The sequence below is a fragment of the Chelon labrosus genome, assembly GCF_963514085.1.
Source record: "Chelon labrosus genome assembly, chromosome: 11".
NCBI classification, from domain to species: domain Eukaryota; kingdom Metazoa; phylum Chordata; class Actinopteri; order Mugiliformes; family Mugilidae; genus Chelon; species Chelon labrosus.
Window position 1 is genome coordinate 24,737,331 of NC_140344.1, and position 17,051 is coordinate 24,754,381.

Consider the following 17,051-nt stretch of genomic DNA (forward strand, 5'->3'; position numbering starts at 1 on the left):
AACTGAGATAAAACTATGTACAAAAAGCGCAAATTAGCTACATGTTTCTTTAACACACAAACTGAGGGGAACTTTTCCACGTGTACCAGTTAAAATGTTAAAATACAATTTCCCTCAAAAATACACAACCCTCTTTTTTTCTCCGTTTGTTAAATATTCAATTAGTACAAACACTTTTATCTAATTTAAAGAATACATTAGTGTGAAATACAGTAATAGCCTAACACTGTTGGTAATATTTAAAAGAGGGTTTCAGGCATACGTTCAGCCTTGTACAACTCAACTGCCTTGCTTTGCCCATTTCCTGATATAAGCTCGCATTTCTTTTAGATGTGGGCTGAAGACGTCAGCCGTCTAAAATGTTTTTGCAAGTGGTAAAGATGTGTCGTTTGAGGGAAGCAACGATAAGCGTCTCATTACTGCACTCCTCAAAAGTAAACCATTAAATGATATGTTTGATATCTGGCTGCGTGGACATCCTTGAATGCGAGTGGGAAGCCTATATATAAATATGTGTATAACTTGTGAGTAGATCTATCCAGTAACACTACTAACAATGATCTCAGAAAGGAAGCTTATATATAAAAATGTGTTTCTGATCAAAAATTACCTGGTGAAAGTCCTTGCCGCTGCTTTTACCATCGCCACTGAAATCCACATGTGAGAAGAGACAGCGTAGTAGATGCCTGTCTGCCTCAGGACCGTGACGATTTACAATCTGGGAAAACAAAAGAAATATCAGTATGTGTGGAAGAGCAAGACATTTTAAGAACAGACACTTCCAGAACTATTTCGAAAGGCACAGTAAAATGTATGAACATTAAAACAGCAATTGTAACAACAAACAACTGGTGAGGTGTGAGAGAAACCAACCTAGCTGATCAAATGATTACTTCTTGCAAGTTAGGCAACTAAATTAAAGTTTATTGCCACACCGAGCCTGACCTACACTGTTTAAAAAAAACACAATTGTGGTTTTAGCCAGGAGTAATTGTAAAAAATAGAATTGAGTGTTCTGATTCTGCTTTTAGTTTCTTAATTGAGGTTTTTCACTGTCCGTCGTTCCCTAAACGGAGCTTGGACAGCTTTTTTAAATATTTTCACAATCAAATAATTAACTGGACAATAGTTGCAAGTCCCTGCTCGCGCAGTGTTACTATAACGACACTGTGGATTCCTCACGGCCAGGGTGCTTAAAACACTACTTAACATGGATAAATGTTACCGGCCGAAATAATAAGCAGACATAGCTGCAGGTGTAGAGGGATAGATGGTGTCCTGGTAGACAGAAGGCAAGTGTTTGCAATACACTGTTTATTTAAAAGGATTTCCCACGTGCGCCGCAGGTCTGAACTTCAGAGAGGGCACAGGTGAGGACTGAACCTGGCTCACTGTGGTGTAGACTATCTAAATTTTTAATAGTTTGCTTTGCCCGAACATACTTGAAACTGAGAGAAAACTGTGCTTTTACAAATCTAACAGGTGTTAGGAAAAAAACAGTATATGATGCCATTGCTACCACTTACATGCTGTATTTCTTGCTGGCTGGCTCTGTAGTTTTTCTTTGTTAAATTGTCCACCAGATAGCTGATTTGAGACAAAGCCAGCGAGAGCGAGTCAAGATTCATTGCTGGTTGGGGCGGAAGCAGGCGGCCGAGCACGGCGCAAAATCACCATTATTCCCCTTTAGTCACTTCAGTGATAGGTTACTTCTGCTCCCCCCCCCCAAAAGGTGTGAAAAATGTTGGCTTCCAAATGAGCGGTCCAATCAGTGTCCCCCAGTGCTTGTAGGTAAGAATCCTTCAGTTTAAAATCAAGTCCAGCATCTGTAATGAAAGAACAAAGCATATTAGAAAATAAAATTATTTAGAACATAATTTATTTTGTTGTTTTATTCTTTGTTTTTAGAAAGAGGGATTCAATTTAAGCGACACTAAACTTTGAAGTACTTTAGTGTAGGACAATATTTACTATCAACTGATAATACAAAACACTGTGACAGGCTTTGAGGCCTACTTTGATAACAGAACAAAAAGTGCTGTGAAATGTATTTAAGCGTCGGCTGAGTGGCCATATATCTTCTAATAAACGCTGAAACAATAGACAACGCGAGTTCAAGCTGTGTAGTTTAGTTCAGTGTCTGCGTTGAGATATTATATGATTACATAAACGTACCGTGCCAGTAGATTGCACTAGGCCTCAACAGTACCCCAATATCTGGCATACAGACTCAAAGCGCGTTTAGTCGTTCAACGAAACGACCAACAAAGTACATCCATTTCGTGCAGTTTGCCGTGAATTTTAAGCGACTTACAGCGTAAAAAACCGTCAGAAATCCGCCAAAGAGACAAAGAACAAGCTAAAGGATGTTAGCAAATATTAGCAGTTGACCACACGCAAGCAATACACATTGCTTGAGCGTTACTTTGAATCATTACTTTACCGGACGTCGAAATGATACGACCGAGTTAACGTTAATTTATAGATTTAAAATAAACACCACCTTACATGGACAACAGTCCTTGCCCTGTTGCTACCTAGCTAACTACTCCAGCTAACATCACCATGACGCTGATAAACACTTTCTGAGGAGTTTCAGTTAACGCTAGCCAACATGTTTACCGAATAACGAACCTAGCATTAACGTTAACCGTTGGATTCATTGCAGGCTATTTCTTTCTATGCCACATGTTGGGCCTCCGTGTTCTATATTCGTATCGCAACCATTCAGCATAAGTTAGTGGTAGTCAATTCATAACATTAACCTATGCGAAACCTTACCAACTTGGTGTAGGCTAAAAGCTAATGCTATTAAATTAGCATGTACGAGAAGCTAACATTAGCAGCACGAGCCCGTTTCAAGCTGCCGAGTGTGAAACGGAAAAACCAAATAAATACGCATTTTTACTTCCCCTTGCTATCCAGCTGGTAAAGTTTCGAAAACCACGTTTAGTCGTGAACTCGAAGGAAGTGAACAATGCAAGTGGATTTTGCGCGATCGTAACAGCCAACGTTAACATTAACCTTGTTAACGTTAGCTTAGTTCTTCGGGCTCCGACTAGTCTTTGGAATTGCTAACACTGTAGTACAAATGCTGACTATCCCAGAACAACGAATAAGCCCTACACACTGAGTTTATGTTACTACCGCCGCCAGTGTTCATTTAACCAATCTATTTATAGAAAACAATACACACCGCACGAAAAAACATAGCTAGATTGAGGATTTTGTACTTTCTTAATGTGACCGATATGACAGCTGCCTTTCAGCAAATAGACCTTCCCGACGGTGGTGGCCAACGGCCATCCTCCATATTATTGTCGCTGTTTGTGTGTTAAATATGAATCTACCAACGGTTGTGCGCTAAAATATATTATAAGTCTCACCGTGCACCCAAGAAAGTAACTCAGATCCTCATCCCTCCTTGTCTCCCACAACAAACTTGACGAAATGGAAGGGTTGCTACAACCTATAGCCGAGCCTCCAGATCAGTTTGATTTTCAAAATAAAATGGCGACTGTCACCGTCGGGGCGCGCTCACGGTTCGAGCCGAGTGCGTGAGCGTAGTAGCGCGACACACTAGGTGCAGACTGCCGTCGATTCATTCTGTTTATATGTGTTTTATTCATTTCAGAAGATAAAAACTATTTAGCAACAAAATCAGTTCTGGTTTTCTTGTTAGTTTATATGAACAGGAAAATGGACGTGACTTAGTAGTTTCACACAAGAAGGGAAAAAAACAATGTTGTTTTTGAGCAAATAAGGAAATGAAATGTATCCTGTTGGATCACAGCTCGCCAACATGTGCAACATGTCTGGTAGCACTCTTAAAGTAGAGGAGCTTTGACCCTCACACAGTCAGATCAATCTAGACTTTCTCTTTCCGTAGTTGTACGCCTATCATGTTTCTCATTTGAATTACAAACTGAAGCTGAGGACACACTACAAGATTTTTTGCCAGATTTAACCCTTAATTGGGGACAGTCGGCACAAAAATCTGTTAGTGTGTGACGAGAACAGACCCCACCTCAGTCGCAGTCAATCAAAAACTTCTGAATTTTTTGAGAATAATCTCAACGGGTAGTGTGAACGTTGTTGCCAAGTACCAATGAAAAAGAGAGGGTGGGACACAAGGAATACCATCAGAAGACGACAGGAAGTTGCAGGAATATTAAAAAAACGATGGCGAACAACGAGAGAGTCTAAAAAGTGGATCCGGGTGCGCACATCCAAATAAAATAGTTCAGGTACTAGACAAAAGGGATATATATTTTTGAAAAAATGGTCTGCACGCTGTGTATGCTCCAAGTGCAATTTATTAATTTTAAACAAGCAACGTTTCGATCCTATGGGATCTTCATCAGACAATGAGGGAAATAGTTGGGATGACTTATGGGATGACGTGCAGACTTTTAGATTCCTCAAATGACATATGATATAAGTGCAGACCAAATAAGTGCAGACCATTTTTTCAAGAACAACGAGAGAGTGCCTGCAAAGCGAACCTGGACCACAGAAATTGATCAAGTTGTGGCAGGAGTACAAGTGCCTATAGTTTGTTGCGGTGCATACCATGACTGTTGCACTTGTGACAGTTTGCACAAGAGTTTGATTTGACAAATCATGTAGTCTGCGGTCCCTCATCAGGCGCAGTTGTTAAGTGTGTGATCCCCAGTCTCTCAATCGCCTTTGAAAATCTGTAAAACTGCGAAAGTTGTGTAGCGTGTTCCCAGCTTGAGGGCATGTAATGTTAAATGCATCGCACAGGAAGTTACTAGACTCTGGGGAACTAAGCGAGACATTCTCAGTTGCATTAGTGAAGAAGGTAGGATTCATCTTTATTAAAAAAAAAGCCCATGATGCCATAAGGCTAGTCAAAAGTTAGGACACATCGACTCTTTCAAAATCTTTCTATATATCATACAACAACGGGTTGCTGGAGACATCAAACTATGAAATGTCATGTTGCAGGCAAAAGACTGTTACGTCAAAATTAGTTTCATATTTTAGATTCCGCAAATGACATATTTTCCATAATAAGAGTGATTTTCGTACACTACACACTGAATACTCAAAAAGCAACACCGCTAACTATAATCTGTGGCTTTGTCTGAATTTAACTTTTAAATGTGATGGATATTATACGCCATGTGTTGCGGTCATGTAGATTTTCAGTATCTTCAGCTTAGTATAAATATAAGCAAATAATATAATGGCAATAAATTCTCGGATATGTAAAGAAACCATGGTTCATTTTCAATATGGTCAGTCAAAATGGAAAAAAAAAATTAAAAAAACAAATGTAGGTGCAAAAACCATCAAAACACCCCCAAAGACTTCACAAAAGCTGCCGGCCTCAGAAATCAACAATTAACCGGACCTTAGATTAATGTTTCACATCTCAACATTAAATGCTCAGAGGACACTAAATCAGGCTATCAAGGTTGAATAAGAAGAAAAAGAAATCAGCCAAGTCGAAATCTCTACTTTAGTCCATATATCTGGTTCTTGTCAACATGTCTGTGGTTCTGACCATGAAGCAGTGAGGAGAAGCTGTGACACTTTTGGCCATGTATTCAAAATTCAAGGCAGCACTTAACTAACATGACTACAAACAACATTCTGCATTTGGTTTAAGCGTGGGACCGTCTTTTTTTTTTTTTTTTTTTAACAGGACATTGAGTCAGAACAGATCTCCGTAAGGGCTGTTTGACCAAAAATCAGAGTGAAGGCGTGCCAAATCAGATGACAAACGTGTCCAAAACTCAAGTGAGTTAGTCTAGAACTAGCTGGACCTCTCCTCTGAGTGAAAGAAAAGCAGCCAACATGCTCTGAGTATATTTTAAGACTTCTGTCAAGGTTAATGGTTTAGCTGTTATTTAATAATGTGCCAAAAAAGAGAAATGTTCTTGGTGATGAGAGTCAATCTTGATGTCATCATAAAGTGCTTAGTATAGGAAACCAGCCCAAGGTTAAGTCACTGGTGGTAGTGCTAATAATAAGAAGAGAATGCTGGAGATCAGGTCTAGATGAGGAGTGGACTGTGATGAGCTCGACCTGGGCCCTGGATGCAAAGACGTGGAGGTGAATGAGTTGGAGAAGGATTCAAAGCATCTTCAAATTAAATAGAGGGCTTACAACAACATAGAACATATTTAAAGTTTTAACAACAGTGCCGGGCTGACTGAGAGTTTGGCAAAATCTGAATGGTTAACTTAGAAACCCCCACTGTTAGCTGATTAGAAAAGCAGAAATAAGCAGAAATAAAGACTCAGCTGTAAATGAAAGGATAAAAATACACTTCCTGATGGAACGTAACCGCTGAGTCTCATGTCGTGGCTCGTTCAGATCACTTTGGAAAGCTCCAGGTGACAACCCCATGAAGCTCTGACAGAACACAGAGACTGATTAATATTTCATAGTTCTTATTTCTTTCATATTATTCAACAAACTACAACATTTTAAACAATAAAGGAATAAGCATTGCATGAGCAGGGGTATCCAAAATTTCTGTATTGGCACTGTGACATAAGAAGGACTCCTTCCCATTAAACACAATGTCACACTGTCCAGCTGCACAACTGTAAACCATAAAATCCTCTCCATAAAGCACTATGTGTACACTGATCTCTTTGGACGTGTGTTCTCTGCTACCTTTCTTGGTCTATTCCAGCTGCCACTGTTGGCTTAACATCATCCTAAAGGACAATCTGGCTGCTGTCCACATTTCCTCATAGGTGGCTGTTGTTGATGAAAGAGTAGATAAAGTTGATCTTGTGAGACTGCTTTTAAGCCATCAAATATAAAGCTCCGGCAATGGCTCCCTTGCTTCTTTTATAAAACACTCAAGGCAAGCGCAATACATTTACTGGCTGGCAGTTCTGATTTTATTGGAAAGTGGAAGTCAGACAGGAAATGTGTTGAGGGACATACTGTGGGTGTAAATACAACGTGATGCCCGGCTGGAGATATTGCACTTGTATGGTATGTGCCTCTAGACGTATTGCAGTCTGTAAAGTTCCCCATTTTAACACATGTAACACATGTAACACATGACATGAAAATTATGCATTTGCTTGTTTTTGCACAGACTAATCCCTGAAGGTACACAGGATGACATAAATTATAATTCAATTTTAAAGTGATTAAATTGGTATTTCTTTGACATTAGTCTAATGTCCCTTAATGGTAAAGTGAAAAATTGTGTTTCTGAACATTTTTATTAAGAATTGAAAACTGAAATTGCTGAACAACTATTAACCAGATGCTTTATCTAGCAATGTACAAATATACCTAGTAAAATTCAAATCCCACTCAAGCAACATTTATGTAAAGTGAAAATACCTTTATTAATTGCAACTGCAACTGAGCTTTTATACACTTATTTGCTTTAGCATTTTCTTTCTTATATAATATATATCCAAAATGTTGGATTTTTACCTATCTGTGCCTTGAACAGTACATTAAACTACTGTATGTGAGGGGAGACATCCACAGTTTGAGAAGAAACTACATTTTAAACAAGCCACTTATTTCAGATGCTCGTTATATAAAAGTTGTTTAAAGTCACTAGTTTACTCCAACTTTCATTACTGGAAATTATTCAAAGGCGTTAATACTGTATTCATTGTATTTACCTGCAGTATGTTATCATCCTGCAGGTGGCGGTAGAGCGCCTGTATGGTTGCTAGTCAACGCAGTAACACCACCAGAAGAAGAACTCATCTCCTCTCTCCACTTGTTCGGGAAGGTGTTTAGTAAAAAGTGGTGAAGGGGCACCAGGAGAAAATTTCTTTTAGGCGTTGCAACCGAAAACAGTGGTTCATTTCGGTGAAGCCACGGTGTAGGTAAAATGTCGGCTTGGGCGAAGGCACCGACAGGTGGGCGGCGGCAATCAGGCAACCCAAATGGAAGGTAAGTCTTTCGTTTCCTGTAGCTAGATTAGCATTAGCGGTTAGCATGATGGTTGAAGCACAAAACAACAAAAGGGGTTAATTCCATCAAGTGTTATTCGTTTTCTCCATTAATTAACTATAATTAACTATAAAAAAAATTGTATTGTGTTGTGCAGTGCTCAGCAGCTGCGTATGTTTCGGAGAGCAGCTCCTTATCCCTCAAGGGAGGACAGGACCGAAGAGCTCAAGGATGCCCTAGATAGGTACCCACCTTTCTCTCACACATTTAATGTTTAGTTAGAGCAATGTGTAGGTAATGCATATCACATATATAATTATTCAGTTACATTATAAAGCTTTGTTATGATTGTTTGTGCTGCTTGTCAAGCCCACTCTTCTTCTTAAATACAATTATTTTCATTAATAAAATAATGAACAAGAATTTACATAGTGCAACAAATTGAGTGGCAACACAAAAATCAGACTAATAATAAACTGGATGGGGAAGTTTTATTTTTAACACTGTGAACCGGATCCATGTGCCCTCCCTCATTAAACTTTAATTCACACTGTTTTCCTTTCAGTTACGAAGAACTGGAACAAATCCAAAACTACAGCGGAGGTGTAAAGTATGAGGCGTTCAAAAATCAGCCAAATGGTGAGACTTCTGCTTCATGTTGTTCACTAAAACATATGTGCGTCGTGTATGTTGTTGTTGTTTTTTTAGTCAGCAATTTAATTAACAGCTTTTTAAATCCTCCATAAAGTTCTCAGCATCAGTGCACACTTTGTGATTGTTCCAGTGCACGTTAAATGGTTTGATGCTTCATCATGTCCGTCTCACTTTTATACTCCACCCTCTCTAATATTGATCCGTTTACCTCCATTTTATTCTCTTCCAACTCCCTCACCATCCTCAAAGCCTCAGCCAAACCAGAGGGCTGCACTCCCGCGGACAGACGTAAAACCCTTTATCAGAAGTTCTACAGACAGGTGCAAGAGGAGAAGAAGCCAGCTGACTGTGTGGTCCTTTCTGTCACCAACCAGTGCCCGTGAGTACTAAAAAAAAGCCGTTGCTACTTTTGCATGCAGGATTTAATAGTTAATACTTGGCTTTATGCCACTGAGACAACATTGGTGTCATTTAATTGTGTTTAATTATTTATTCATTTATTTTGGGCTCAAGCATTTTTGAGGGCAACACATCATTCTGTTAGGACTCATCTGTAAAGGATTCTTTCTTGCTGATCTTGATCTTTTGGTTGTGCAGGCTTCTCAAGCCTTGCTTGTTGTTTTTAATGGGGGATAGCCGATGGCGTTTTCTGACCTCGGCCGAGGTAAAACTTTGATAAGTTAAACATACATTAGGTTTATGTTGATGAGACAGTTGTGGTGCGTTTGGAAGTTATTGTTCACTTCAATCAGGATTGAAGACATTGGAGTTCTAAGTAAAGACTGATTTTCTGGGAAACAATACCTAATTTTTCCTTTTTTCCCCTCCTATTTTGATGATCATATTTTACCTGCGTCCAGATTTTGTCTTACACTCTGGCCACTCAGTTTTGTACCTTAGAAAGCTGGCTTGTTAAGGTATTTTTATGATATTTATGGATGATAACAAACGTATAAAATATTGCTGTTGTTGTTTAATACAGTATGGTGGAGCCAGGAGAACATAACAAAAACCACCTTCTGTACAGATTGCACTGCAGTCTGGAATTCTTAGTCTCTTTAAGCTCTTTAAACAGCTTATTTATAGTAAATCAGTGCAGCTATCCTAAGAGTAGTATGCTGTGCACAGGTAGGAGATAGCCTTTTAGATAAAAACAACCAGTTGACCCTGTATACATGCATATTTGACAGAAGAACTCCCAGAGATCCTAAAGATAAGCTGCTGTCAAGTGATATATCATCATCAGTCATCATGTCATGGAACGACAATGGAAAAGACGCCCCTTTTGAAATCCTGTTAAGCTCTGTTTGCTTTCTGGGTTGTGCAGAATTATGTCTGACAAATTGAGTAGTGGGCAGTTCCCTGTTTCCTCCTTCTGAGTGTATCATTTCTAAATCATGTTGTTGTCCTTCACTGTCTTTAAAACTAGTTTGAGGCAACATGACGCCACACACCTTGCTAAACCCTTGGAGCATATGTTACAGAAGAAGAAAGCTGACTGAAACGGCATCCACTTCATTAAATATGAACTTTTCTCCCTGTGCCAAGCTTGGTCTTAAAAGCCACGTTCATATCATGCTCACGCAAGAAAGAAGAAAGAAAGTAGGATGTCTTAGTGACATGAAAATATGTCATCTGGGCCACCATTTTAAAGCAGTCTTAAAGTAGAGTCGGATTTGTCTCCCAAAGTGACAAACACCCCTTTCTATCAAAGTTCTTAATGCCATTAAATAACATTTCTTTATACACCTTTACACGTCAAATGCAACTTCATGTACCAGAAAGACGCATTCTCTCAAAACAATCTACTTTATGTTTTTAACAAGGGGGCTATTATTACATACCAGCAACACGCTACACACACAAGGCAAATGTTATTCTTGGTGATAACAAGTATTTACCATCCACTTAGTAGTAGAGGCACATTTAAAACTCCCCACTCTATGCAACACCAACATTCAATCATGCACAAGTTTCTTTTCAAAAAGCAACTCTGAAGTTGTGCCACAAGTATGGCCACTGTCTCTGTCATCAAGCATCAACTTAGAAATATTAATAGTTTGGACACATGTGAGTGTGCAACAGGACAGTGCTGGTTATCACCAGACTATCTGACATCTATCTATCTAAACAATGCATGCACAACCACCACTCATTAAACTTACCAAACAATTGCTTGGCTTTTATACAAAACGCACAAGAACTGAAGGACTGATGTTAATTCTTGTAACAAGACAGATTTTGCATTTTGTATTTGTGTATATAAGTATATTATAAGTATATTTTTATTTTGCTAATATCTAAACCACAATCACATCAACCTCATCCTTTAACAAAGTTCTCTCAAACAAACTTTTGCAGCCATTTTATGCATTTTTGACGGAATTCTTCAAATCCCGATCCACTCACTTACAAGTCTTCCAATTCAAAAAGACCCTATGTATTACCTGAACACATACAACACTTAACACATCTATGACAGAAAAACTTGTGCCACCATGAATCCCACAGTGGTGATGCTCCATGGTTTTGTTGGTAAAACACATTTTAAACCAAGAAATAACCCTCTGCACCCCTCAGAGATGTAACTCCAGGTGAGTCACTTAAAGGGATAGTTTGGTTTCTTTGAAGTGCGTTTGTGTGAGATACTTAACCACGGGCAGCAAATTATCTGTCATAGGTGGTGGTAGGTATGCCCCCAGTTTGGAGAGGCAAAGAAGCCAGGAAATGAACTGCTGTGGATAAATACCTGACACAAGCGCACTTAAAAGACACAGAGCTATCCCTTTTAATATAGAAATGTCAAGTTAACAAAGTGTTTCTCTTCCTCTCAAAGGGATTACCCCAAATCGCTAAGCCAGTGCTTGCAGGAGCGTGGCCTGTCAGTGGAAATGCTCTACCTTCAAGCGGAATCGGGCCTGACCCGGGCCCTGCAGGATGTCCGAGCAGTTGGCTCCCCATTTTGTATTCTGGTGGAGCAGACAAACATAGCTCTGTCCTCCTGCACTGTTATCATATTCTCAGAATCCCTCAAAAGTAAGTCCGTACCCCTCGTGTTCATTCAAGCTTTCCCAAACCACCTCAGTTACAACCCCCTCCCCCTTCCATTTTCTTGGCTCAGTTCAACAGTCTAATGCGGTTTACGTTGTTTATAGATCCCACACACTCTTTGAACATACAATTAGAAACAGACAGTGTAAAACCAAATAAATTAAAACAAGAAATAATCCCATTGAAACATCTACAGTTACACAAAACTATAATACCGCCCTTGGTTGTTGTAACATAACATTTCAGGTTAAAAATATCACCCCAAGTCCCAACAAATCTACACAATACATTATTAGAAGTTTCTTGCAAACTATTCATTGCCTGCCACCTACATGCACGTCACATAACATACTTAATAAACTAAACCGTCTTTTTTAAAAAAAAAAAAAAAGAGAAAGAAAAAAAAATGCAGATTTATTACAACTTGTGTTTCATTTTTGTAATGCGGGTCATCAGTTCAGAGAGCTTGCGCTTCCTCTTTGACCTTACAACTGTAGTGCATACTCACATACTCATTTTGGCTTGAGTCGCCTAATTTGATGATATTGTGTTCTCAGAGTGTCCATCATAATGGCTCTTTACGCTTCTGAGCGGGCGAGCCCACTGCACTGTAGTTGTCCCTGTTGACTTAGACGTAGAACTCAGGGTAAAGGCGATTGCCCTCAAAGCTCTTCTGGTCTTTATAAGTATTTTGCTTACGGTTTGGTGTTCTTTGGAAAGAGTTGGAAAAGGAAGTGATTCAGTCCGAGTTTCCCCTGAATAATGGGCTAGTCATGAAGATCAACAAATCGTGTATTGGCAGATGTTGATGAGTCATATACCCATCAGCCACATCATTGAAACCACTATCAGGAGAAGTAAATGACATTGACCATCTTGTGACAATACAATGCTAGAAAACTTTTGGACCTGGCATTTATTCATGTGGATGTTACTTGGACATGTAGCACCCACCTAGACCAGACCAGACCAGACCAGACACCCCCACCACATAGCAATGACACTCCTTGATGGCAGCAGCCATACCCAGCAGGATGCAGCCTGACACAGACACACACAAAAATGCTTTAGGAACAACTCAAAAAAACATGAAGAACAGCTCAAGGTGTTGACCTGGCCTCCAAATTCACTAGATCCCGAACTGATCAAGTATCTGTGGGATGATCCACAGAGGCCCCTCCCCTTAACCCATAGGACCCAAAGGCCTCCCACTAACAACATTCTGTTGCCAGACACCAACAGACACCCTCAGAAGGCCCATGTCCATTCTCTGATGAGTCCCAACAGTTTTGGAGACACAACGGAGACCTACATAATATTAGGAAGGTGGCCATAATGCTATGGCTGATCGGTTTATGTTGTTTCTACATATTGGTAACAATTCCATAGTGCAGACAAACTGTGTTTGAAAAGCATCTTGCAAGGAGCATGTAACGGGTTTAATGAACAGAACAGATGACCCAAGCTACTGAAATAAAACCAATATTGTAATAAAGCATGGTTTTCTTTTAGTTAAGGCGACTCCTAATTAAAGTCTATACTGTTCACTTTGTATAACAGCATCTATACATTTGCAATAAGCGTACCATGCACAAAACAAATCAGTATTTTATATGAACAAGATCCTCAAAACTGTCAATCACAACAACAATGGAACTAATGTCCTGAATACATTTTTGTCCAGTCTCATCTGCCAAAATGAAATCACTTAAACAAAATCAATAAATACATAAAAATCATACATCACCAGAAAACTTAAATACACAAATAATCTAAAGTTTATTAATTCATTTAAAGTATTCACATGTGTGATTGCTCCTCAATCATTTGTGTCAAAGAACATATATGAAGCAATAGAAAAAGAGTTTAAATAACTGAATGCACATCTTTACATAAACTGCATGGTCCTCATCACCCCTACTATTCCAACAAACAAAAACTCGCATCCAAAAGTACTACTCAACTTCACATAAAATAAAAACCATCTCTTGAATCACATAAATTAACTTCAAGAACCCCATTAGATTTTACTGCTCTTTTTGTGGATGTCTCCTGATGCGTCACGTTAACATTGCCGTTCCCTCCTCAGTCCATCGCAACATGCCCAAAGACCAGGCCATGGACTTTGTTCAAGCAGAGTACACTCGCGGACTCACCAAAGAGCGCCCTCCAAGGGACCCTGCAGATATCGCAGCACAGGCGTCACAGCTGCTGGACGACTTTCTGGACCGAGAAAAGATTGCGCGCCACACTGTTCCCTCTGAAACCCGCCAACTCCTCATGCTGTTGGCTGACGGGGTGCACCTCTACCCCGAGGAGTTGGAAAACATCTCGGAGTACGTTCGTTCCCGGCAGGACCACGTACAAGGTGAAACACTGATTACGCATCAGTACCTGCAGGAGCTGAGACGAGGGCTGGTTGCGGTTTTGATTCCTCTCCCATCTCCTATTCTATTTTAATTTTACTTTTACTCCCTCTAGCCTCCAGTAGTGAAGGCGAGAGGGGGAACATGTTACCTCCAGGATTGGGAAAACCACCTCCTTTGCTTCCTACTCCACCTGGGCCTCCACAACCCTCTGCATCTGTATCAGGGGGGTCCATGTTGGACCACTCCCCATCTCCACCTGCGCCTCTCTTGCCTTTACCAGGTTAGGACTACAGAGTTTACCACTTTCTTGAGTAGATTAAAAAGTTTGAAACCTTCAGAGATGTATCGGCGATATTCACAGTCCTAGGAAGCTGGTTCTTCCTTAAAAATAAACATGCATTTTTGAGTCTTGTCTTGGTTTTCTGCAATGTGTTTCTTCTTTTAGGCTCTTATCCCAAAACCAAACCTCCTCCTCTGCTTTCCTTGCAACATCCTTCAGTCCCTCGCGGTCCCATGCCTTCACACATGCCTTACGGTGGTCCCGGTATGTCTCGTGGGCCCCTTCTCCAGCACCCGCCTTTATTCCACCCAGGCCCCAGGGGCCCCCACGGGATTCGAGCAGCACCTCCTTCTCTGAAGAGTTCTCGCCCCCCACTTCTGTCTGCCCCAGGTGAATCATCAATGTTTTATTTTTTCCCCCTCACTTTTGTCTTTTTCTTTCGGCCTCCGATGACGAAAATTTCAAAATGATCTGTTCATACTGAAATCATTTCTCTCCTTTTTTCAGGCCCTCCTCTTCCACGACTGAGTGGCCCTAGACACTAAGAAATAACAGAGGCGTCCACTTAACAACCGCTGTCAAACATGGAGGTCACAAGCAGTGTTTTGAACATTTTCCGACGTCCGACTTTCAGCTGAACAGAATTTCTCTGTTGATCTTTTTTTAACAAGAAGTAGTAGATCTCATTTAGCTCAAAGATAAAAAAAAAATATAGTTAGATATGATCTCATTGTGGATGGATTGATAGAAGCTCATATGGAGCACTCTTTCTAATTGACAATTTTAAGTATTTTTTTCGAAATCCCTCCGTCATCATCGCCTTTTTTTCTTAATGTTCAGCTTGCCTGTTTAGATTCATAACGTGGAGTAGGTTACAGAGAGAAGCTGAACAGGATAAACACGGATCAGGTAGCTTGTATAGCCAAATGCACAAATGCAACCTTGCGAGAGGTGGCAGCTGTAAAGCATGAAAAAGAGAGGTATTGGCGGTCACACAGTGGTAAGGGGACTTCTTATTTTTCTAATAATCTTTCAAGATGGTGCTTAAAAGTTGTTGATCTCAGATCCTCTAACGGAGGGGATTTCAGCGTCCGACTGAAAGCTTGTTTTTCTAAGCTGTTTTCTCGGCTCAAATGTAATTTTATTTATAATGTACATTTATTTTTGTCATGAACTGAAGTAATCTGTCTGCAGTTGTGTGCACATCCTTTCACCTTTCAGGACAAATCAGAAAAATGTACAATATGTATTATTTTTTGTCGTCTTTATAAAATCACATTTCCTTTAAATTTCTTTTCAAGATGAATAATTGCCATGTACAGCACATTTTGAGTGACAACATCTGGACCTAAGGCTTTGTTCTGTGACCCACGTTTAAAAAGAGAGGTCTTTGGGTTGCATTCAAGTACCAGAGGAAGCTTGAAATGTTTTAGCAGGGTAACAGAAGGGAATATATAAATAAATTGAACACATGTTGGATTTTCTTGAGGGATGGCTTTAAACAGAACCTACTGGAAAACTCTTATTTAAAATGTCTGGTCATGCATGTGGGGTTGTCATTAAACTCGCAGTTTTTCTTCACCTCGAACTTTCTCAACTTGAATGTCTCTGATGCACTTTGCCTGGATGCAGGTTTAGAAAATCGGAACGTTAGAAACGGTCGCACTCAGTCTGGTTCACTGTAATTCATGGAGAAATGCTTTGGTTTGGAAAGCCTTCGAAGCGTGACCTGTAAGTTTTCAAAACAGAAAGCCGACATTTGTACAACAAAACCTTCATATTTTATTCTCTTTTTCGTTGTAGATATTGTCCAAATCTCTCTCCTTATTTTTCTTATACACTATATTGCCAAAAGTATTCGCTCATCTGCCTTTACACACATATGAACTTAAGCGACATCCCATTCTTAATCCATAGGGTTTATTATGATGTCAACCCACCCTTTGCAGCTAGAACAGCTTCAACTCTTCTGGGAAGGCTTTCCACAAGGTTTAGGAGTGTGTTTATGGGAATTTTTGACCATTCTTCCAAAAGCGCATTTGTGAGGTCAGACACTGATGTTGGATGAGAAGGTCTGGCTTGCAGTCTTCGCTGTAATTCATCCCAAAGGTGTTCTGTCAGGTTGACGTCAGGACTCTGTGCAGGCCAGTCAAGTTCTTCCACACCAAACTCGCTCATCCATGTCTTTATGGACCTTGGAACAGGACGGGGCCATCCCCAAACTGTTCCCATAAAGTTGGGAGCATGGAATTGTCCAAAATCTCTTGGTATGCTGAAGCATTCAGAGTTCCTTTCACTGGAACTAAGGGGCCAAGCCCAGCTCCTGAAAAACATCCACACACCATAATCCCCCCTCCACCAAAGTTCACACTCGGCATAATGCAGTCAGACAAGTACTGTTCTGGCAACTGCCAAACCCAGATGGGTCAATCAGATTGCCAGATGGAGAACGCATCTCCTGCTCTAGAGTCCAGTGGTGCCGTGCTTTACACCACTACATCCAACGTTTTGTATTGCACTTGGTGATGTATGGCTTGGATGCAGCTGCTCAGCCATGGAAACCCATTCCATGAAGCTCTCTACGCACTGTTCTTGAGCTAATCTGAAGGCCACATGAAGTTTGGAGGTCTGTAGCGATTGAGTGCAGAAAGTAGGTGACCTCTGCGCACTATGCGCCTCAGCATCCGACACCGCTCTGTCATTTTGTGTGGCCTGAGTTGCTGTCGTTACCAATCACTTCCACTTTCTTACACCTGTGGCCATGGAAGTGATTGAAACACCTG

General features: G+C 40.3%; 2 protein-coding genes across 9 annotated transcripts in view; one reads left to right on the plus strand and one right to left on the minus strand.

The window, feature by feature from the left end:
- The window catches only part of cnot1 (CCR4-NOT transcription complex, subunit 1), a 21,309-nt gene extending 17,817 nt beyond the window's left edge, over positions 1 to 3,492 (minus strand). For all 6 annotated transcript variants that reach the window (XM_084554927.1, XM_084554926.1, XM_084554924.1 and 3 more), the window contains exons 1-3: positions 3,387 to 3,492; positions 1,527 to 1,826; positions 611 to 718 (exon numbers count right to left, since the gene is read on the minus strand). In XM_084554927.1, coding sequence (XP_084411053.1) covers positions 611 to 718; positions 1,527 to 1,628 — 210 coding nt within the window. In that variant the 5' untranslated portion in view covers positions 1,629 to 1,826; positions 3,387 to 3,492. The remainder of the gene's footprint in view (positions 1 to 610; positions 719 to 1,526; positions 1,827 to 3,386) is intronic.
- Positions 3,493 to 7,703: 4,211 nt separating this feature from the next.
- LOC311495798 (uncharacterized protein) lies at positions 7,704 to 16,091 on the plus strand. Of its 3 annotated transcripts, none has more exons than XM_084555406.1 (9): positions 7,704 to 7,914; positions 8,072 to 8,158; positions 8,480 to 8,553; positions 8,818 to 8,947; positions 11,405 to 11,604; positions 13,709 to 13,987; positions 14,101 to 14,268; positions 14,434 to 14,658; positions 14,776 to 16,091. In XM_084555406.1, exons 1-9 carry the CDS (start codon positions 7,853 to 7,855, stop codon positions 14,811 to 14,813), a joined length of 1,263 nt encoding a protein of 420 aa, XP_084411532.1. In that variant the 5' UTR covers positions 7,704 to 7,852; the 3' UTR covers positions 14,814 to 16,091. The 3 variants fall into 3 exon arrangements, with proteins under 3 accessions (XP_084411532.1, XP_084411534.1, XP_084411533.1); XM_084555408.1 differs by having other exon boundaries at positions 14,488 to 14,658; XM_084555407.1 differs by having other exon boundaries at positions 14,143 to 14,268.
- Positions 16,092 to 17,051: the final 960 nt, after the last annotated feature.

What these genes read in the sequence shown, in the direction of transcription:
- LOC311495798 (XM_084555406.1), top strand. Translation starts at nt 7,853, where the DNA reads ATGTCGGCTTGGGCGAAGGCACCGACAGGTGGGCGGCGGCAATCAGGC. An exon ending in GTTCAAAAATCAGCCAAATG is followed by an intron (nt 8,554 to 8,817) that starts GTGAGACTTCTG and finishes CCATCCTCAAAG; the next exon opens with CCTCAGCCAAACCAGAGGGC. An exon ending in CCCACTTCTGTCTGCCCCAG is followed by an intron (nt 14,659 to 14,775) that starts GTGAATCATCAA and finishes TCCTTTTTTCAG; the next exon opens with GCCCTCCTCTTCCACGACTG.